This window comes from Tenrec ecaudatus, chromosome 14, assembly GCF_050624435.1.
Source record: "Tenrec ecaudatus isolate mTenEca1 chromosome 14, mTenEca1.hap1, whole genome shotgun sequence".
Taxonomy (NCBI): Eukaryota; Metazoa; Chordata; class Mammalia; order Afrosoricida; family Tenrecidae; genus Tenrec; species Tenrec ecaudatus.
Window position 1 is genome coordinate 36,083,847 of NC_134543.1, and position 23,037 is coordinate 36,106,883.

General features: G+C 43.4%; 1 protein-coding gene across 2 annotated transcripts in view; it reads right to left on the minus strand.

Moving 5' to 3' along the window:
* RAD51B (RAD51 paralog B) overlaps positions 1-23,037 on the minus strand; it is a 747,597-nt gene that overhangs the window by 8,692 nt on the left and 715,868 nt on the right. For both annotated transcript variants that reach the window (XM_075530652.1, XM_075530653.1), the window contains exon 10: positions 1,077-1,155. In XM_075530652.1, the coding sequence (XP_075386767.1) occupies positions 1,077-1,155 (79 nt within the window). The remainder of the gene's footprint in view (positions 1-1,076; positions 1,156-23,037) is intronic.

Consider the following 23,037-nt stretch of genomic DNA (forward strand, 5'->3'; position numbering starts at 1 on the left):
ACCTGAGAGTCCCTGCTGCGGAGCTGAGCTCTGCCAAACAAGCTCGCTGCTGACCGGGTCCATTCAGCAGCAGACATTTGAGAAGGGGAGGAAGGGAAGGCTTGGGAAGGCTGCAGCCAGAAACGCGTACTCTCCATCCTGCCGCATAGAATCCCAGCTCCATCCTCGCCCGGGAGCATTTCAGGGGCTCCTCCCCCCACTTCACAAACTGAAACTACTCAACCTGCACCCTCCTAGAGGGCTGATGTTCTTGCCAAGGGCAGCGATGGCGATATGCTCCCCTGTGGTCTAAGGCCACATGCTACCTTCACATCTCTGTGGGTGAGGCCTCTTGCCTGTCAGTGGACAACAGATGTGGATCTGAGAGCCTCTGTGGGACCCTGAACTCACAAAGGAGAAGTCAGTGACCCCGTGGGTTGACTCTTCTAAGTTGGGAGGGGTTGTCAAGCTGCGAGGCTGCAGGGGTACACCACTGTCCCCAGAGTATCCAGCAACTAGGACGGAGACACCACTTGTAGGTCAGGTGAGCTTCAAGTTGAAGGTACTTCACTCTGAGCCAGAACTCTACTTCCATGTCCTGTACCGCAGGGTACAGGCCTGCAAGGCCTGGTCCCCAAGGGAAAGGCCCTGCTAGGACTTGAAAACCCAGAAAGGGAATAGAGGAAAGAGAAGGAGAAAGGGACTGTCAGGCTCATGGATGGATGACAAAGTGTTCCCCCAGGCTGTCAGTCTAGATGGTTCTTCAGCCCCTCCAGGGAGATGGCCGGGAGGCAGTGCTGGCTCCTCCCCCACGGGTGCCAGACCTTACCGGCCAGTTCCTCACACTGAGGACCACCGGGGCTGGGAAGTTTCTAAGTTAGAGACTCTTTCTTTGGTTGTTATGAAACTCTGTAGTTCTCCCTCAACCGCACGTCAGTCGTCTGTCAAACTCTTGCTGCAACTGCCATCTAGCATCGGTCAGTTCTGGCCTTTGATTCTGTCCTGAAGTTCCCATACTGGTCATCACCACTGGCAATGACTGGGCGGCAGACTGCGCGATGAGCACTTTGAAGAAGTGGCGTACTCAAGGACCTTACCTTGGAGAGCGAGGCCTTCCTCCTTGATGGTGTAGGCAAACGAGACGAAAGGAGCCAGAGGGGACTTGGCAATGAGAAGCTGCACACAAAGCACATGTCCCATGTTAGTTCAAATGTCGAGGCAAAGTAGGAACATAGGACTATAAATCAGAAGGGCTATTTAAATCAAAGATTATTTCTAAAGGAAATGCTACAATGAATTTGACCCTATTCAGAATGGTCGCTCTGAAGTGTCTGTCATACGCTGATTCTGCTCCTGAATGCTTCTAGAAAGAAATCTCCATATTTTATGCCACCCACTCAAACAGCTACTTTCCTGTCCAAACGTAGCCAAGACTGATGTTCGAATTTTATTAATCAAATTTAGACCAAGTCACCCTTAGAAGGATCGACCATCTCTGAATATATAACTACTCCTCACTTATTGACGGCCTTGCTACCTGACGTTTTGCATTTACAGAAATAGTAAACAAACCACTGCCTGACTGTTCTGTGCATGAGTGATATGTCTGGGAGGGACGCTGGCGACAATGGTCAAGGTTATGTGTCCATTTGGCTGTGCCGCACACTAATGATCAAAGTGGTCTGAAAGTCGTGTAATGATGTAAGCATCTTCCAGTGTGTGATCTGAGGTGAGCATCCTCCGTTTGCACATAACGGCCTGGTCGTTTAACCTGAGCCACGCTGATAAGTGAGGAGAGGGGACATTCAAAACAACTTGCTGCTGAACATGCTAACTGTCTAGGGGTGTTGTGTGGCGGACTCCCACTCTTCACTCCGGCCTGTATCCATGCCCATTGTTGTGTGGCTGCATGTCTTCTGACTAAGGAGTGGAGTGTTTCCTGTGGCCCTTGACTGTGGGTTTGGCCTCATGGTTGGCTCTGGGAAGTAGGTTACGTTAGTTTCCAGCCTAGCCCACAAGAAGACTCACACAGTTGTCCTTGTCCACTTACGCTCTGCCAGTGCCACAGCAAGACACACCCACGCTGGTCTGCTGTCCCGGAGGATGGTGGGCGTCCCTGAAGCACAGCTGCCCAGCTGGGCCCATTGCCCTCAGAGATCCCTGTGCCTATGAGTTCAATGCTTATTGCTGTCGGCCTGTGAAATCTTTGACTTGCCACAAAGCATTACTGTCGCAACAGTTGACTGACATACCAGCTAAGAAGAAATATCAGAATTGCTTTCAGCAACGGGTGTATCCTTGGAAGGCATTTGCTTACAAGGGAAGGAGGGTCATTCCCTCATGAAAAGAATCAGTATCGTTAACCCGTTCTCACATCTCCTGTGGTTCTACAGAACCTTTAAGGACTGGTGAGCTATTTTATGATATCATTTCTACTAAAGGAAGATGAATGTTAGTTTTCTGGTTGGCAATGAAAAACTTGCTGCCGTGAGTTGGTTCTGACACCGAGTGAGCCCGTAGGACTGAGTCAAATTGCTCCAGCGGTTTCCAGGGCTGCCGATCTTCCCAGAAGCATACCGCCTCACCTTTCTTCCTGCAGCGGGGGCTCAGATGGCGAACAATCAGTTGGCAGAGCCCAACACAACCCGCAGTGCCACCAGAATGGTTCCACATACAAGGAAACCATCAAACGTAGTGGCAGTTTGGTGATTAGAGAAACGGCAAAAAACATTTTAAATAACCAAAAGGCTAATATGTAATATCTCTGCATCTCAACTCACCAGACATTTGCTGACTGTCAACTATGAGACGTGCAATGTGTTTGAATCTAAACTCGTACACTAATTAGCTAAGTGCCTCTGGTAAGACATCTCCATTACCATCCACTCTACCTGCTTCCTTTTGGTAAACAATCCTCCAAATTTCAACATTTATTTGTCCCTTTGGAAGCTACCTCTTTAAAAGCTTGTAGGGGCCATGATAGCACTGTGTGTTAGACATTGGGCTGACCAATACAAGTTTGGCAGTTCAAATCCACTATCTACTTTTGGGAAGAAAGTGGAGGTTGTCTGCTTCCATAAAAATTTATAGTCTTGGAAATCCTATGTAGGGTTACTATAAGTTTGAATATAGATCACAACTTAATGTAAAGGAAACAATAGGTAACATCATGATAACATGAGAAAAGATTGACATCACGGATTTCATCTTGCTTGGACTCACAATCATGCTCATGGACGCCGCGGTCAAGAGATATAGTGATGCATTACACTGGGTAAATGTGCTGTACCAAAGCTGTAAAATGCTGAAAAGCAAGGCTGCGATTTTGAGGAATAAGTTGAGCCTGACCCAAGCCATGGTATTTTCAATTCCCTCCTGTGCATGTGAAAGTTGGACTTTGAATGAGGAGGGCTGAGAAGAATCGATGCATTTGATTTGCGGTGCTGGCGAAGAATGTTGGAAGTACCATGGACTGTCAAAAGAATAGACAAATCTGTGTCTGTGGGAGGAAGGTAAAGCTTTCTACTCCCGTAAAGATTTACAGTCTTGGGAACCCACAGGGTCAGTTCTCTTCTGTCCCATAGGGCCCAGATGTGTGGTAATCGACTCAGTGGCAGTGAGCTTTGGAATTTTGTGACTCTAAGAGCCTCGGGGAGGGTAGCTCAATGGTCAAAGAGCTCAACTCCTAACCCCAAAGTGGGCTCTTGGAACCCCCTAGCTGCTCCATGGGAGAAAGAAGCGGCAGACCACTTCGGTAAAGCTTTACAGCTTTGCCAACCCTCGGGGGCTGCTCCACTCTGTCCTGTAGGGTGGGTTTAGTTCTGGTTGTTATTGGAGTGTAGCCTGAATGCTAACTGATAGAGCAACTCTGGACCGCCTAACCTTGCATCTTACTTTTCTCACAGGTAAAATGGGGATACCATCATCTACCTACCTGGGATTGTTTCAGGACTTAAACTAAGTAGTCATGCATCACTTAAAATCCACAATACCTTCTGTGAAGCCGGATGCTAGGTGATTGTCGTGTGAATACTGTATCATATACAGACAGTTCTGGGTTTCAAACCAGATTCATTCTTAAGTCTGTCTTTAAGTCACATCTGTCTATTGTTCGGAACAGTCAGATATAATATTTAACGCCAGCAAGTCAAATGTTTGTCTTAGTGTACATCTTTAACATCATAGTAACAACATTGTTTTGATGCACATCACAGAGAACGAGTTTGTTATTATAAATCATTGTGTGTACCTTGAATTTTTAATACAGTTGGCTTTATGGGGGCTGGGACCATGGGCTTACATGCAGTGGGATGTTGCCCAAATTGGGGTTATGTGGCGCATGACTGTATATAAAATGCTTGTCAGTCTAGCAAACATTGTTAGTACGTAATAAATAAAAGGTACACTTCCAATCAATTCTTCACATATACTTCCCAACTGTTTCTTAACTCTCACTCACCAAGCACCAATACAGTGTGGGCTTTCGAGTTGGACCTTAGAGCAGTTCAAAAATTATCTGGAAAATTCTTGTTCTCAGAGCTAGTGTCTCTGTTTCCTAGGGATGCAAATGATGAAATACTACAAAGAACATGGCTCTAAAGACTAGAAACGTAACATTCTTCAGTTCTGGAAGCAAGAAGGCCAATCAGGGTATCGCTCATGCTGATTCCTTCTGAGGGTTCTGAGAGAAGGACTGTCACATGCCTCCCTCTTCCCTTCTGCTTTCTGTCCTTGGCTGCCTGTCTGTCCCCTGTGTAACCGTCTCCCTGTCTATTCTCCCGTGTTGTAAGACACCACTCAGAGGGGGTGAAGAGCTACCCTGCCCTGGTGTGAACTCATGAACTGATAACATTTTCAATGGAAGACGCTACAGCTGACCCTCGAACAATGTGGGGCTTTAGGGATGCTGACTCCCAGCCAGCACAGTTGAGAATACTCACACAACCTTTGCCTCTCCCTGCAAATTTACCTACTAATAGTCAACTGTCAGCAGGTAGTCTCAGTGATAAGAGAGCTGATGGATACATTTTGTGTGTTATACATACCAAAACGGGGCCTGCACCCAAGTAAAAGCAGTATTTTCAATGTGAGATTAAAAAGGGTATTTTGCAAACAGTGTGTCATGTCCGTGCCTGCTAGCATAGCTTTCAGTGAGAGCTTCATAAAGTTCCTTTTCTTTTCTTATGAAGGTCGGTGGGCTGGATTCTCTTATCTTGGCACGGAGGGCACCCGGCGCTGCAGGACTCAGTCTGCACGAGGTACACTGGAAGCAACTCGACGCTTCCTCGTAATGCCGTGACTTTCCTCTGCTTCTTGGGAGCACGTCCAGCGCCATTAGAGGCACGTCGCACGGGCCCTGGGGTTACTCCGGGTCTGTGGTATTGCACTAGCACAATGAAAAAGACACAGGAGCCTCCAGAGATCACGTTGCCTGGGACATGCACCTTCCTGGCGAGGTGGGCTGCTCATGCAGAGATGATTAGTATCACTTGGCATTTTCTTTAAAAACAACAACAACAGCAAACGAAGTGGGCCTACACAGTTCAAACCTATGTTGCTCACATACCAGCTGTTTCATCTTTTTTTTGAAAAGGCCACATTTACAGGCATAGGAGTTAGGATTTTTTTCAGCATTAGCTTCTTGGGGGATGCAACAAGCAGCGGGTAAACTTTGGGCATTTCCATCTTCCTGGCAAGAACATCTCTACAGACAATGCAAGTTTGGGTTCTTTTCAGACAGATAGCTTTGGGTGAGTCAATGTGAGGCTGTGCCCTGCGCTTGCAGGGGGCTACCATGGGAGAAGAAAGGGCACCTAGTGCTGCTCTAACCTCTCTGGCTGTGAATTGCCTGGTAAATATGCAGATTCTGAGTGGGTGGGGCTTGAGAGACTGCAAGTCTGAAAGCTCCCACAGCGGATGCTGATACTGTGGTCCAGAGGCCACATTTTATGTAGCAAGGATCCAGGCAATTAGGGGGATTGAAGAATCTAAGAAGGAGAAACAGAAGGTTGGAGGCCTGCTGCTCGTTAGGAGGCTATTGTGATCATTTAGATAAATGATGACAAGAGCCAAAACCATAACTGTGTCAGAAAGAGAGAAAAGAAGAAGAAGAAAGAAATGGATGAGAGAAATAAAAATCCTTAGTTTAAGTAGTAATAAAAACAAACATACCCAAAGGCATACCTTTTTAGCTTCTGCATGTAGCAGTGGGGCACGAAACCAAAGGGGTTTAGATCAATGAATCATAATTGATTAAGTAGTATACTAAATTTTTGAAAACTGTCTTATGCTATTTTAATAGGCAAAGAGCCCGAAGCCCAGACGAAAGGATGGGATTCGAATGCTGTAACAAATAGCATCTGAGCCCTCCCTTTGAGACGCAGAGCATCCAAATGATGAAGGTGGGAGATTGCAGATCCTGAGTGACTGTCATAGCCTCTTACATGGCTCCACACCTTCACTCCGGGAGCAAGTCTTAAGCCCAATCCAGGAGGATCTCATCCTTGGAGGACTCTCTCCCCCAGGGAGCTAAGGGACGTGGAGAGGTCTTTCTGGGGAAGAGTTTCAAAATGGATTCCTAAAGGATGATTTGTGTGCAGTAAGAAAAAGAGGAACTCATCTGTTATGTCAGATGATTCTCGCTTCCTTCTTCTTTTTTTAGATAGAACGTCCAGATTGATAGATCAGAGGGTTACTCCCAACACAAAATATCTGATTTCAGCAAAATGACTGACAAACGACCTCAATATCTTTCTGAATACATGGAAGACAAGTTGGGTTAATGGCTAATAACAGCAAACTAATTAAGTGGAATTGTAAGAGAGCAAAGAGTCAAGAGCTATTTGAAGGGGGGGCAGTAACCTTTAGTAGAATGTAAGTTTCTAGCCTTGTGACCCTGTCACATTCAACATTCTTATCACCCAGGATGGGGACACTGATGTATTCAACTCCATCCACACAATAGGTATGAGAGAACAGCAGGGAATAGAAACAAAAAACTTGGTCCCAATAAAGCTTGCATTCTAAAGAAGGCAAAACATAACAACAGAAATAAGTACAACATGTTGTCTGTTAGATGATTGTATGTGCTATTGAATGGGGAAAAGACACAGAAAGAATTTAGGAAGTAGTTACCTGTGTGTTAAAGAAAGAGGTCAATTTTAAATAAGGTAGTAAGAGAAGAAAGTCCTTCTGGGAGAGAGTTTTGAGGCAGATTATCAAAAGGATGATTCGCATGCTGTAAGAAAAAGAGGAAGTCCGCAGTTATGTCAGATGAACAACCCTGCTTCCTTTTTTTTTGGGGGGGGGGGTTCAGAGAGAACTTCCAGACTGAAAGACCAGAGGGTAACTCAGCCCACTGGTGGAACATTGAATAAGGTCACCAAACAGAAGACAAAAACTTGGAGAAAAGGTTAACATGTTGAATTAGTCCATCGTGCTATCAAAACAAATCCTAATTTCATTAGCGTGTTGGGACAAATCCTTTGATAGAATGCAATTTTACGGAAATAAATGTAAGGTCCTTCCCCTGAGAACAAAGACTAACGACTGGCTACAGGATGAGGGAATTGAGATTTAGCACTTAGCAAACAGTGTGCAATATTTGAGGTTTTGATTAATACAATGCTGAATGAGCTGGCTAGGAGATGTGGTTTAAAAAACCCTAGCTTGACCTCAAGTAACATCAATGAAGACACATTCTCTGGACCAAGGGAGAGGAAGTTCCTGTTGTTCTCTTCACTGGTGAAATAGATGTGCTTGGACTGGAGTACATGTGTGAGAGGGAAATTGACAATGGGGGACAAATCAAAGGGGAGCCAGCAAGGTGGCTAGGTGCCAAGGCGACCCATGGCTACAAGTACTTCCATACAAATAGGATGGTAAGAGGACTGGGCGAAGACGCCTGTTACTTCTGAGCTTTCTGATCTGGAAACTCTGTAATGTCACATATTAGAGAGGACAAGTGCAAGTGAGCAGTGCAGCCCAATCGATTTCAGATGCTTACCAAGCACAATTGTGCATACACATAGCTCTTTCTTGCCTCCCTAAGTTCTGAGTCAATCCCTCCATGCCCTTGGTCCGTTTGAGCTGTAAATGACCCTATTCTAAAGTACACAAATTCCCGACAGATAATTTTAGTTGTCCTATTTCAGTTCATCTTCCACACCATAAACTTAGGGTGCTCTCATCATTGTTTTCCTTGGGTTGTTTGTCAAGGATCCTCCTATTTACTCCAACAGGGAAGACCTTACAGGGAGAGCCTGGCTGCCTGATGAAACTCTCGGGTCTGAGCACAAAGTTTTGATCACACTCATTGTGCATGCCGTGTGTGAAGTTGTCTATCAAACTCTCTGAGGACTCGTGGACATACAGGATTGGGCATGAACAAGCAGAGCCACACACAGCTCAGAACGCCTGGAGCTCCGTGGGTCGGTTGTGTGATATTGTCAGCTGTGGATTCATCTCTTGCAAACAATCAGAGTGTTGTTTGTTTGTTTTTTGTTTTGGTTTTTAATGTTTCTTCCTTATCAGACCAGCCCAACGATATGAGTATACTTCCTCCACTCTTCACCTATTTTTGGAAGATAAGTGGTCACTGATATTTTACAATTTGTTTAAGAATAGTTAAAGTGTATCTATTATATCCTAGAGTTCCCTGGGTGATGTAAATGGTTTACACTTGCCCACTAACTGAAAGGTTAGCAGGTTGAATCCATCTTCAGAAGAAAGACAGGGCAATTTGCTTCCCTAAAGATTACAGCCAAGAAACCCCCTGGGGCAGGATTACTCTGCAGCATATGGGGTTACCAAAAGTCAGAATTGACTTGACGGCAACGAGGTTGGGATTTGGGGCTTCAACCCCTACTACCAACTGGAAGTAATTTGCAATATTTGTACCATCCATCAAACTGTCTGGCACTTATTCAATCCACACATATTTACGGAGTATTTTACTTTATGCCGGATTCTGCTCTGGGTGTGAGGTCACTGCAGGCATAAGACAGATAATGCAGAAACATCTTTGGGCTTTAGAGGTTTGGTTTTGTTTTTATTACTTTGACACTCCACTCTGAGCCCCTCATTCTTGGGCACTCCCTCATTCATTCATTCATTCAACACCAACAGACATTGATCAAGTACCGTGCTTGTTTCCTAGGGCCACTGTGACAAATGACCACGATCCATTCAGGATGAGAACAACAGAAATGCCCTCTTCCCCGAATCTGTAGTCCAGAAGTCAGAAATCAAGGTGCTGGAGGGACAGAGTCACGGTGGCCCCTCATCTCTCCCTGCTCCTTCATCTTCACAGGTCGTCTTCTATTTGAATCTCTGGTTGTCCTGCTCTTATTTGAGTTAGGGTCTGACTGACTGCAATATGATCTTATCTTGATCCCTAGTCACATCTGGAAGACTGCCCCCACCCCAAATAAGATCACATCCTGATGTTCTAAGGGGGATATAAATGTTGGGGAAAATACAATTCAACCGGCTATGGACTGATTCAGACTCCATTTGCACTGTGTGAAATTGCACTTATTAAAAAACATGTCATATGTTCTGGCTCAATGTATTTATTATTTGTATGGTCTGAATCCTCAGTAGGATTGCTGATATCAGGGTTTCCTTTTTCCTTTCTCTTTAATCTCTACTCTTCTTCCTTTTATAGGGTCCAGCCTGGTGGTGTCGTGTTACATATTGGGCTGCTAATCACAGGGTCGGCAGTTTGAAACAACCAGTCTCTCCTCTGGAGAAAGACTGAGGCTTTCGACACTTGTAAAGATTTGCAGTCTCGAAACCCCATAGTGGTAGTTCAACCCTGTCCTATAAGGTCACTCTGTATTGGAATCAACTCAACGGCAGTGAAATAGGGGGTGAAGGGTACACTGTTTTCTTTTCTAGGATTCTGTCCAATGCTTAGCACACAGTGGGTCCTTGCAAAGTTGTGATTGATGGGCCTTTCCTGCACTCTTCCTCGTTTAATCCCTCTGCTGCGTGTATGGAGCTGTCTTTCAATTTATAAGAGAAAACACAGAGCTCTAGGTAGTCTGGATAAATTTGGAAGCAGGAGTTTGCCTTTGGAGTTCATTGGCCTCCCTTCACCGGCCCTCTCCTCCTCCTTTTAGGTCTTTCTCCTCACCTACTGTTGGAGCTTAGTCAGTCCTCATGGCACAGAGTCATATACTTGGTTACTGACCAGTAATCGAGGGATGGTTGGAGCTCCCCAGAAGATCTACAGCTACATATGTAGAGATCACAGCCATGGTGTTTTCTGTGGGGTGGTTCCACTGTGTCCTACAGGATCGCTCTGAATTGGAATTGACTTGACAACTTAGGTTTGAGTTTTGGTTAATTCTCTTGAACCTACAATGACTGCTGATTCAAACCTTCCAGTGGCACACTCCTCAGGCGTGCTTGCGTTTTAATATAAGCCTTCAAAGGAGATGAATAGCTCTTACTGGTGGAATATATTGGTAGATCAGAGTATTGAGTCGGGGAGCCTTCTAGGGTTCCCATACTAACAGAGGCAATGGAAACAATAGCAATAACCAACAGATATTAAGTCTTACAACAACCGTTGGAGGTCGACAGCTTAAAGTCAGGCTGCCAAACCCGGCCATCTGTTTCTGTACGCCATGCTTTTAACTACTGTGAGGGCAGCCTCTAGCTTGGCATGTGCAGATCAACCTTTTTCCTTTGGGTAATCCATCACAAGAGGCAGAATGCATACCACTCAATTAAGGCTACAGATGAGTCAAGACAAGGAAGGGAATTATGCTGAACAGCCATGTAGGTGGGCTCAGCTGTGTACAATCTTCCACCATGGGAGTCTCATTTAGGTCTATCATCTAGGAAAGCTTAAATTCTAGTGTAGCCTTCAGCTTCATACAAAAATCACATCCTCCAGGAAGTCTATGCTGAGCCAATCTCCTCAGACCTTCCTGATCTGTACTGCTCAAGAAGCACTTTTCACTCTCTTCTCTTTTGCAGTCGCTATTAATTTACTGTCATCTCTTTGAGGGACATGCCCATCATTGCTGTTGCTGCCTCTTTGGCTCTCACCCACCTCCAATATAGCATCCACAGTACCACCATATTGCATATACAGTGAAGGCTCAACTATGAAGTGGAAAGAATGAATGAGTGAACAAATGCACACATTGGGGGATGCACAGGAGCTCTGTCGACTCTGCCCATTTTGAAGCCTCACTTGGTATACCCGCCACCACCACCAACGCACACTCCGAGTTGGGAGTTGGAGATGCCAGAGAAAAGAGCGGTTGCTCAGTCAATCACTGCCAAGATTGTCTGTTTGGGCAGGCTCAAAGTCAAGTCTTGGGTTGTCATTTGCTATGGCATCACATGTTTTTCCTGGCCTGACCCCATTTCCAAGAAGCTCAGAGTGGAAAAGGAGTCACGGAACAGAAAGTGCTGGGCGTAGGAAGGCCAGTCCTCCTCTAGGATGGCAGCACCTTCTAGGGATAGTACTTATGTCCTGCTTTTAAGGTCCAGGTGGGCTCCTCATTGGGGGCAACCTAGTCTAGCCCTTCTCCTCCATAGGTGGCCAGGAAGCTGAGTGTGGGGCAGACAACACAGAGAAGGGAGGATCCTAGGGACAGACCCTCCTGGAGACAGTTTTTATAGCCTTCTGGTCCTGGCAAGCTGCATGAGTTCCTGCAACAGAGTCCCGACTTAGGAAAAAGTGAATTTTGCTTGTGCGGCCCAGGAAGGCAGGCGTGAAGAAGCAGCCATGCGCTCCGGGTAATCTGGCACAGATTCCTCTACTTTCTCTTCTCTAATCCCTGTACCAGGCAGGCTTCCTTTCACACTGGGAAGACGTCCTTTCTCTCTTTCACGTTCTTCCCCTTCCCCACCCACCAGTTCAAAGTGGTTGGGGGCAAGGGGTGGATTAAATTAACAGGCAGTGAGAAACTAGAAGTATTTCTTGCCAGAGGGGCAGAGAATAGATCCCCAAACCAAACTAGGGGTTGTCGAGTCCACTCCAGTTAATGGTAACTCCGAGTGTTGCAGAATAGAACCCCAATAGCACCGGGTTCTCAAGGCTGGCGGCTGACTGAGAGTTCAGGAGTTGGAACCCACAGCCACACTTATTCTAAAATTAAAAGCCTTGTGAAGGGCATTTACAGAGGTCTAAATCAGGCATGCACATACGTAATTATATTTATATGTGAGGATGTGGAAATAGATCTATGTGCATATATTTATAGGTTTAGTATTAAGGTACCAGATGGACACTGGGCCTCCACTCAAGTACTCCCTCAATGCAAGAATATGTTGTTCTATTAAACTGGTATTCCATGATGCTCACCTTCCTGACAAGATCACTGAAGACAAATTAGGTGCATAAGCAAATGTGGTGAAGAAAGCTGATGGTGCCCAGCTTTGAAAAGATATAGGATCTGGGGTCTTAAAAGCTTGAAGGTAAACAAGTGGCCATCTAGCTCAGAAGCAACAAAGCCCACATGGAAGAAGCACACCAGCTTGTGTGATCACGAGATGTCAAAGGAATCGGGTATCAGACATCATCAGAACAAAAAATCATATCATTGTGAATGAGGGGGAGTATGGAATGGAGACTCAAAGCCCATCTGTAGGCAAATGGACATCCCCTTACGGAAGGGTTGCAGGGAGGAGACGAATCAGTCAGGGTGCAATGTAGCATTAATGAAACATACAACTTTCCTCTAGTTCCTAAATGCTTCCTCCCCCACTATCATGATTCCAATTCTAACTTATAAATCTGGCCAGACCAGAGGATGTGCACTGATACAGATAAGAACTGGAAACAGGGAATCCAGGATGGATGATCCCTTCAGGACTAGTGGTGAGAGTGGCGATACTGGGAGGGTGGAGGAAGGGTGGGTGGAAAGGGAGAACTGATTACAAAGATCTACATAAAACCTCCTCCCTGGGGGACGGACAACAGAAAAGTGGGTGAAGGGAGATGTCAGACAGTGTAAGATATGACAAAATAATAATTTATAAATTATCAAGGGTTCATAAAGGGGGGTGGGGAGGGAGGGGGAAAATGAGCAGCTGATGCCAGGGGCTTAAGTAGAGAGCAAATGTTTTGAGAATGATGAGGGCAATGAATGTACAAATATGCTTTATGTATAGATTGTGATAAGAGTTGTAAGAGCCCCTAATAAAATGATTTTTTTTTCCTTAAAAATAAAGCCTTGAAAACCCCATGGGACCATTCCACTTCGTCCTCTAGGGGTTGCCCAGCAACCAGGTCTATGAGCTACAAATTGACTCGGTGACCACAGGTTAGGGCTTTGGGTCTGACTTTTGTGAAGCGCAACACCAGTCTTTCTGCTGCGATGCTTCCTTCGGTTCATAGAACACAACCATGTGCGCCACCCAGGGGCTCGGGGGCAGGTGGGAGGCCTGAGTTTTCTTTCTTTCTTTTCCTCCCTGTCCTTTGGTCTAAGACGTAGGCCTTAAAGACAATGTAATGTGTTCGACCAGGGACCCTGGGGTGAGACGCAAGTGGAGTCGAGAGTTCAGAAAGACGACATTTTCCCACCGTTTTCTTTCCTGCTCGCCTTTCAATTCTGCTCAGCCTCCTCCATGATAAGCAACATCAACCGGTTGTACCCGGATCCTGGTGATGCCCTCGTTGACTGTGTCTGAGACTTTCATCTCCACGCAAGGGGCCTGCCGAGATGCTCCGGAGGACGTGTGGTGACTCTGAAATGCCCTTCAACAGGGACCCCATTCTCCCACTTCACCTAGATTCCTGGGCTAATCAAACCCATTGCTAAGCCAAACAAACCTTTCCTCTGTCTAGGCCAAGTGTCTGTGACAGAAACCCTTCATGCCAGGATTTGTCCTCCTTGTCCAAGACTTAGAAAAAGGTTGTTTTCTCAGCTGCTTGGAAGTCCAGGAAGAGAGCCAGGGAGGCAAACAAGCCAGTCACTCTTGCATCAGATAATTCAACAGGTTTTTTTGATAACCTCAAGTCTCCTGTCTCTTCCTCAGTTTGAGCTGAACTCTCCAAGGAGGGGAACAGAGGGCCCGGAAATGCTCCAGACAGGAAGATCTCTGGGGCTGGAATGAGGCCACAGGATCAGGGGGACTTGAAGTCAAACCCAGTGACCCTCAAAGGAATTCCCTAGTCATTGTGTTGAGAAAGTTGGAGGGAAAGGTGGCGGAGGTCCAGCTCCCGGTCCATATCTGGACCTTCCACTGATTAGAATCTGCTTTACCACTCGGAAAACTGCTCTCCAAGGGATGCAGATGCTTCAACGGCCTAGCAAGACAATGGTGGGAGAGTAGAGACAGATTTATTGGTATCTAAGCTGACTTCAAGGAGTCCTGGCAGCAAGGCAAGGTGGGTTACACATTGGGCTGCTAACTGCAAGGTCAGCAGTTCAAATTCACCAGCTGCTCTGAGGGAGAAAAAGAAGGCTGTCTGTGCTTGTAAAGATTTACAGCTCTGGAAACCCAAGGGGGCAGTTTACTTCTGTCCTATGGGGTCACTCTACGGCTGCTATGAATTGGAATAGACCCTATGGCAGCGAACGCTCCTTTGAGTGAGCTGCAGCCGCCTGAAGGGAATAAGCTATGCAGAAGCAATGAGGGGCTGGACATGGCAAAGTGGAAAGCTGAGATGTACTTGAGTGGCCATCACTCTACTCTTTTATTCATATGTGGTCTGCTTCACACTTTACAGTTTTACAGACATTGGGAGACAGAAAGTACGTTCATTGGAATCTCTATTAAACAGAATTCTAGACACTAGGAATATTCTTCAAGAAAGTTTGTCTGTGAAGCAACATTATCTGATTCCCTGGTAGAATCACGAAAGCCTTTTTATAACCTCTCTCTGGTGATTGGTTTCAAAGTGTTCTGAAAATATAGATGAGGTGTGGCTAATTCCGTAAAGAAAATAGATGAATTTCTTCAGATTGATAAACTATTAATTTAGTAATTAATAAGAGTTACTGGTATCTCAGGACCCCACTCATCTGTCAGATCTCATCATGCGGTGACCTGTATGCTGCCGTGATGTTGGTAGCTACGCTGTTGAGATTTCTTTCCCTACCCATATGGCTATCCAGGGTCTGCAGGTTCCAGTAGAACTTCCAGATTAAGGCAGATGATGAAAAGCAACCTAGTTATCTACTTTTAAGAGAGTAGTCACTGAAAACCTGATGACTAACAGTGGAACACTTTCTGAAACAGTGCTGGAAGATGAGACCTGAAAGTTGGGAGGCATTCAAAATACAACCGAGGAAGAAATGTTTCCTTAGAGTTGGTCTGAAGGATGCGGTGGGAGTAAAGTTTTTGAGATCTTTACTTACTGGGTAGACAGAACACAAAATGGAAAGAAACATCTGCAAGGATCCATAATAGTCAACTGTGGCACGTATGAAACACGCATTAGGAAAATTGGAAGACATCAAAAATAAAATCAAGTTCATAAAGATCAATATTTTAGGTACTGGTGACTTGGAATCTGATATTAGCCATTGTAAATTGGACATACAGCTGGTTTAATATGACAGGATTATCCATTCAAAAGGAATAGTATCACATTTATGGTCAAAAAGGACATTTCAAGACCTGTCTTAAGGTACAATGCTGTCTGTGATCGGGGAATGTCCATATGACTGCAAGAAAGACCAGTTAATATTACTATCATTCAAAATTTCCAAACAATCACTAAGCCAATGATGCAAACATTGAAGAATTCTGTCAATGCCTGTGGGTTAAATTGATCGTGCATGCAATCGTGATGCATGGATAACCACTGGTGGTTAATAGGCAAAAGCTAGAGAGGAAGAGGACAGATCAATAGTTGGAAAGCACAGCATAGTGACAGAAAATAAGCTGAATTTGCATGGTAGAATTTGTAATATTATTTACTGCAAATATCTTTTCCAACAATAGAAATGGTGACTATATAGACGAACCTCACCACATGGGCTACACACTAATCAAATAAACTGTAACTGTGGAAGAGGCAATAAACTCAGTATCATCAGTGAAAACAAGGTTAGGTGCTTAGTGTGAAAAAGATAATAAATTACTAATATGAAAGTTCAGATTAAAGCTGAAGACTACAAAAATAAGTTCACAGAAGCAAAAATATGACTGTGAGTATAATTCCATCTGAATTTAGATACCATCTCAAGAACAAAATCATTAGTTGAACACTAATGACAGAAGATCAGAGGAATTGGGAACAGTATCAAGAACATACATAAAGAAACAAAAGGTCTCTAAAAAGACAGGAAAGAAAGTAAAAGCCACAAATGGATGTCAGAAGAGACTCTGAAACTTGCTCTTAAACACAGGGAAGCTAAAGCAATTAGAAGAAATGATGAAGTAAAAGAGCTGAGCAGAAAACATCAACAGGAGCTTGAGAAGACAAAGTAATGTAATAAATGTGAGAATGCCTAAAGGGCTACATACTAAAGTGAAGGGAAAAAAAATTTTAATCATCTTATTGGGGGCTCGTAAAAACTCTGATCACAATCCACACATCCATCGTGTCAAACACATTTGTACATTTGTTGCCATCATCTTCAAAACACTTTCTTTCTACTTGAGCCTTTGGTATCAACTCCTCTCTCTCCCCACCCCTCTCCTTCATGAACCCTTGATAATTTACAAATTATTATTATTTTATCATGTCTTACACTGTCCGATGTCTCCCTGCACCCACTTTTTTGTTGTCCGTCCCTCAGGGAAGGGGTTATATATAGATCCTTGTAATCGGTTTCCCCTTTCTACATCATCTTCCCTTCACTCTCCTGGTATCGCCACTCTCACCACTGGTCCTGAGGGGTTCATCTTTCTTGGATTCCCTGTGTTTCCACTTCCTTTCTGTACCAGTGTACATCCTGTGGTATAGCCAGATTTGCAAAGTAGAATTGGGTCATGATAGTGTGTGGGGGTGGGGAGGCAAGCATTAAAGAACTAGAGGAAAGTTGTATGTTTTATCGTTGCTACACTGTACCCTGACTGGCTCAACTCCTCCCCATGACCCTTCTTTAAGGGGATGTCCAGTTGCCTACACATGGGCTTTAGGTCCCCACTTCTCATTCCCCCTCCTTCACAATGATATGATTTTTGTTCTTTGATGCCTGATACCTGATTCCATCGACACCTCATGATCAGACAGGCTGGTGTGCTTCTTCTAAGTGGGCTTTGTTGCTTCTCCGCTCGATGGCTGCTTATTTATCTTCAAGCCTTTAAGACTCCAGAGTCTATATCTTTTGATAGCCGGGCACCATCAGCTTTCTTTACCATATTTGCTTATGCACCCACTTTGTCTTCTTCACCATATTTGCTTATACTCTCACTTTGTCTTCAGCAATCGTTTTAAGGAAGGTGAGTATCATGGAATGCCAGGCTAATAGAACAAAATATTGTTGCATTGAGGGAGTAATTGAGTGGAAGCCCAACGTCCATGTGCTACCTTGATTTTAAACCTATAAATATATGCACATAGATCTATTTCCCCATTCTCATATATATATTTACATATGTAAATGCTTGTATTTAGACCTCTATAAATGCCCTTTGCCTCCTAGTTCTTTTCTCTATTTCCTGAAGGAAAAATTTAAACCTTAAGTTGCACCATTGAAGGATTCTATTATTTTTTAAAAAATGAATAATGCAGGAATCATCCAAAGGAGATAGGAGGAATACACAGAGTCACTTTACCAAAAAGAAGAACTGGTGGATATTCAACCATTACAGAGTAGGCAGATACTGTGTGGTTTAAAATAAGGAAAGGTATGTGCCAGGGTTAGATGCTTTCACAATAGTTATTCAATCTGTATTCTGAAAAAGTAATCTGGTAAAATGGACCATATGTAGGATTCATCATCAGGACTGGAGGAAGGTGCTAATGCACTATGATATGCAGAATGATATGACTTCACTGAAAGCACAGAGGACCTAAAGCACTCATTCAGTCACTCACAAGCATCAAAGACCACAGCCTGTAGCATAGATTACCCTTCAATATAAAGGAAGCAAAAATCCTCACAACCCGACTAATGAACAGTGTCGTAATACATGGAGAAAATTGAAGTTGTAAAGGATCTATTCTTCCTGAGATTCACAATCAATGCTTATAAAAGCAACAGTCGAGAAATAACCAAACCAAGATTTGCATTGAACAAGTCTTCTGCAAAAGACCTCTTTAAAGTGTTAAAAAACAAAGATGGAACTTTAAGTTCCTAAATGCTTCCCTCCCCCACCCCACCATGATCCGAATTCTACCTTGCAGGACTGGATAGGGCAGAGGTTGTACACTGGTGCATATAGGAGCTGGAGGCACAGGGAATCCAGGGTGGATGATACCTTCAGAACCAGGGGGTGAGGGGCAATACTGGGAGAGTAGAGGGTGAGTGAGTTGGAAAGGGGGAACCGATTACAAGGATCTACATGTGACCTCCTCCCTGGGGGACGGACAACAGAAAAGGGGGTGAAGGGAGACGCCGGATAGGGCAAGATATGACAAAATAATAATTTATAAATTATCAAGGGCTCATGGGGGAGGGGGGAGGGGGGAGGGAAGGGGAAAAAGAGGACCTGATGCAAAGGGCTTAAGTGGAGAGCAAATGCTTCGAAAATGATTAGGGCAAAGAATGTACAGATGTGCTTTATACAATTGATGTATGTATATATATGGATTGTGTTAAGAGTTGTATGAGTCCCTAATAAAATGTTTTTTTTTAAAGGACTAAGGTGTACTTGACTCAAGGCATTTTCAACCCCCTCATATGCATGTGAACATTTGACAAGAGAAAAATCAATGCATTTGAATTATGGTATTGACAAAGAACATTGAATATACCATGCACTGCTTGAAGTATAGCCAAAATGTTCCTTAGAAGCAAGGATTCTGAATCTTTGTCTCGTGCTTTGAACACATTATTAGGAGGGACCACTCCATAGAGAAGAATATCATGTTTCAGAGGAAGACTCTCAATGTGGTGGATTGACACGCAGCTACAACCTTGGGGTGAAATATAGGAATTTTTATGAAGATGGTGCAGGATTGGCAAGACTCCCTTCTTTTGCACACGGGGCCACAGTGGTACTGACTCGATGACACCTAACAACGTTTGTTTTTATGACCTCTCTATCCATCTATCCACGCATTAAAGGAACACAGTGGTTACACGTGGGACTGCTAACTGTAAGGTCATCAGTTTGAAACTGTCAAATGCTTCCTGGGAGAAAGATAAGCTTTCTAATCCCATAAAAAGTAAACCTCAGAAATCCACGAGGGCAGTACTATTCTCTCCGACAGGGTGGCTCTGAGTCAGAACTGACTCCACGGTAGTGAGTTTGGTTTTTGTTTATCCATCCATTGATATACCTTTTAAAATTGTTTGACATGCCCATCTAAAATACAAATATCTGTATACCGCTCCCTAATACTTTACCATACATGTGATTAGTAATTTTAATATTTGTAAAGACTTTTGAAAAAGCCGATTGGGTTTTTTCCCCCCAGTGAACTTTAAATGGGGTTTGAGTTAGTAAATATGTTCAAATTACCCTAAACTCAGAGAAAACTTTAGTGACTGTATATACCAGTATATGATTTATATAATATCTGCACATTTATATAGTCAGAGACTCCAAAAACACCAAACTCACTGTCACTGAGTCAATCCTGATTTATAGCGACCCTATAGGACAGGGCAGCATCACCTCCTGTGAGTTTCCAAAATGCTTACTCTTTGTGGGAGTAGAAAGTCTCTTTTTTTTTCCCTCCTAAGTAGCAGCCAGTGGTTTCAAACTGCTGACCTTGCAGTTAGCGGTCCAACATGTACCCACTATGCCACCAGGTGTCCTAGAGACCGTGTGTCATTATTTCTCTTTATATTAGATATTAGCTTGATTGAGCTGTGATTGAATACAATGAAGTTTACCAATTTTGAGTGTCTGATTTGATAAGTCTTGACAGATGTATACAGTTGAATAGCCACCACCACAATCATGATATAGAACACTTGCAAAGCATTTTCTCATGCCCTCTCGAGTCGGCTCCTTCAGCTGTAGCATCCAGCCTCTGGTAGCCATTATTCCGTCACTATAGTTTAGCCTTTTTAGAATTTCACATAAATTGAATCTTAGAATATGTAGTAATCTAACTTTGAACTCACCTATGTTCTTGAATGTAGTGGTTGTTTGTTTATTTTTATGGCTGAATAATATTCCATTATATGGATAAACCACTTTTTTAAGGGGAGGTGGAAGAACTCACCAGTGGATAGACATATGGGATGTTTGAAATTTATATTTATCATGAATAAAGCTGCTCTGAACATTCATGAACACATGTTGGTATGAATACAAGTATTCTGTTTCTTGGATAAATAGCTAGAAGTGGGATCATTGGATTTTTATGGGAAGTGTATGTCTATAAATTATTACCAAATTATTTTACAATGTGGCTGTGCATTCTCACCAGTAGTGCATGATTGTCTCAGTTGCTTCATGTCCTTGCCAACATTGGGATTATCTGAGTCATTATATTTTCAGTTACACTTCCATGAAATGTTTATAGGAAGAAAGAGGTAGCAGAGAACACAGACAAAAGAGCAGTCTGGATCCTAGTCCCAACCCAAATCAAACCCACTACCAGTGAGTTGGTTCCAGCGAACAGGACTCTATAGGACAGTGTAGCAGTGCTCCCAAGGGTCTCTGAAAGTGTGAGTCTTTAGGAGCAGACAGACACATCTTCCTCCCTCAGAGGAGCTGGTGGGTTTGAGCCACTTATCCCCAGTTAGCAGCTGAGGCCCAATCCACTTGACCCAAACCGAACTCACTGTCATGGAGTCAGTTCCAACTCCCAGTGGCCCTGCAGAACAGGGTAGATTTGCTTGCCCCCGTGGGTTTCTGAGATTGTAATTCTTTATGAGAATACAAAATCTCATTTTTCTCTTTGCCTAACCCATTTGCTCTTCTAATAACTTGTGTTGTCTTGGTGAAGTCATCTGACTTCTTTGGATCTTATTCTTTAAAATAAAAGAATCGGACTAGATCATCTCTGAGTTCACCTCTGGATCAAGAACTCTACCAAATAGCATACATTAAAAAAAAATAAGGCTCACCATTAGTAACCTTGGCAGGGTGCGAGGTGTACCAGTGATTTTGGTACTAGTTTGGTTTTTCATATTGCTAGGGAAATTGTTCATTGTCTTATTCTAGAAGTTTTTTCCTTAAAAATCTGGTCCTTCAATTTAAGATATGAAAATAATAATCCATAATTTATCAAGGGTTCATGAGGGAGGGTGGGTGGGGAGAAGGGGGAAATGAGGAGCTGATGTAAAGAGCTCAAGTAGAAAGAAATAAAATGCTTTGAAAATGATGATGGCAGCATATGTACAAATATGCTTGACACAATGGATGATTGTATAGACTGTGATAACAGATGTAAGTGCCCCCAATAAAAGAATTTAATGAAAAAGAAATCTGGTCCTTAAAAGTATTGGCACAGCCATAGTTCCCCCATAGCACCCAAACCTCTGCTAAATTCAGAAGAAGAATCCACTGGGGGCGGAGTAGTTGACCTTTATGTCTTAAGACAAAAGGAGGAGAGCTTTGGGGCCCAGAGAAACAGTGCCATCCAACTTTTCTCATTTGTGAAGATTTTTAGACCAAAGAAGCACAAGACAGACAAGGAAGTCTACTGCCGGTCAACACGTGGAGACGCAGTAGCTCATCCTTCAGAAGAGTTGATAAACCCCATGTCACACCCATCTCAATATAAAAAGTAGAAATCTCCTATCAAGGCATTGAGAGAACAAACAAGGAAAATATGCCACAGTATGAACAGCCAATCATTAGTTTGTGACAGGGGTATTTTATGTCATGGTACCTTGGTCTGGTGAGCTTACATTTGTATGTGCCAGTGTCTTTGTCTCAGGCATAAACTCACTGTGATGCATTTAAGAGTTATTTCCCTCCACAATGTTTCCATTACCTGACATCAAATATTACTCACAGAATATCCTGTATTTATTTCAATGACCAACAAACTTCTTTCAAACCTGTTTGACTTTTATAGTGTATGAGGGCCATACATTATTTTATGGTCCTTATGATCAATAATTAGACATGAAGTCAAAATTTTGTCCCAGTACATTACCTTAATTGTTTCAATGACAGCTTTATGAGATATAACTCAACATACCATGTGAAGTTTACCCTTTTAAAATGTTTGACAAATTGGTTTTTACTATATTCACCAGGTTATGTTTGTGTACCATTATCTAACTCTAGAATAGGCTCATCCCACTCCAAACAATTTGAAAATCCATTAGCAGTCACCCCTCATTCCATCCTCCTCCAGCTCCTGGTAACCATTAATCTACTTTCTGTCTCTTTGGATTTGCCTATTGTAAGCATTTCATATAAATGAAATCACGTAATGTGACAAGCTTCTTTCATTTAGCATTTTAGCCAAGTTGAAGCATGTATTAATACTGCATTGCTTTTATGGTCAAATAATATTTCATTGTACGTATGTGCCACATTTCGTTTATTCATTCTTTAGTTGATTAACATCTGCATTTTCTCCACTTTTTGGCTGGTTATGAGTAATGCTAGAATGAAGACCTGTTTATAACTTTTTGTATGGATATATGATTTCAACTCGCTTAAGTAATTCTTTTCTAGGAATAGAATTGCTAGGCAGTATGGTAACTCCATGATTAAAGTTTTGAGTCACTGTATTCCAGATTGCTGCACTGTATTACATTCACATCACCAACAGTTGAAGGCTCTAAATTCCCTGAATCTTTACCAACACTTGTTATTTTTAGCCTTTTTTATTATAGCCATCTTAAAGGTATACATTAATGTTCATGGAAGGAGCAGTCAAGAGACCAAATGATGTATTGCACTGGGTCAATCTGCTGCACAAGACCTCTTGAAAGTGTTAAAGAGCAAGGATGTCACTTTGAGGACTAAGATGGACCTGACCCAAGCCATGGCATTTTCAATCTCCTCATATGACGTGAAAGATGGACAATGAATAAAGAAGGATACAGAAGA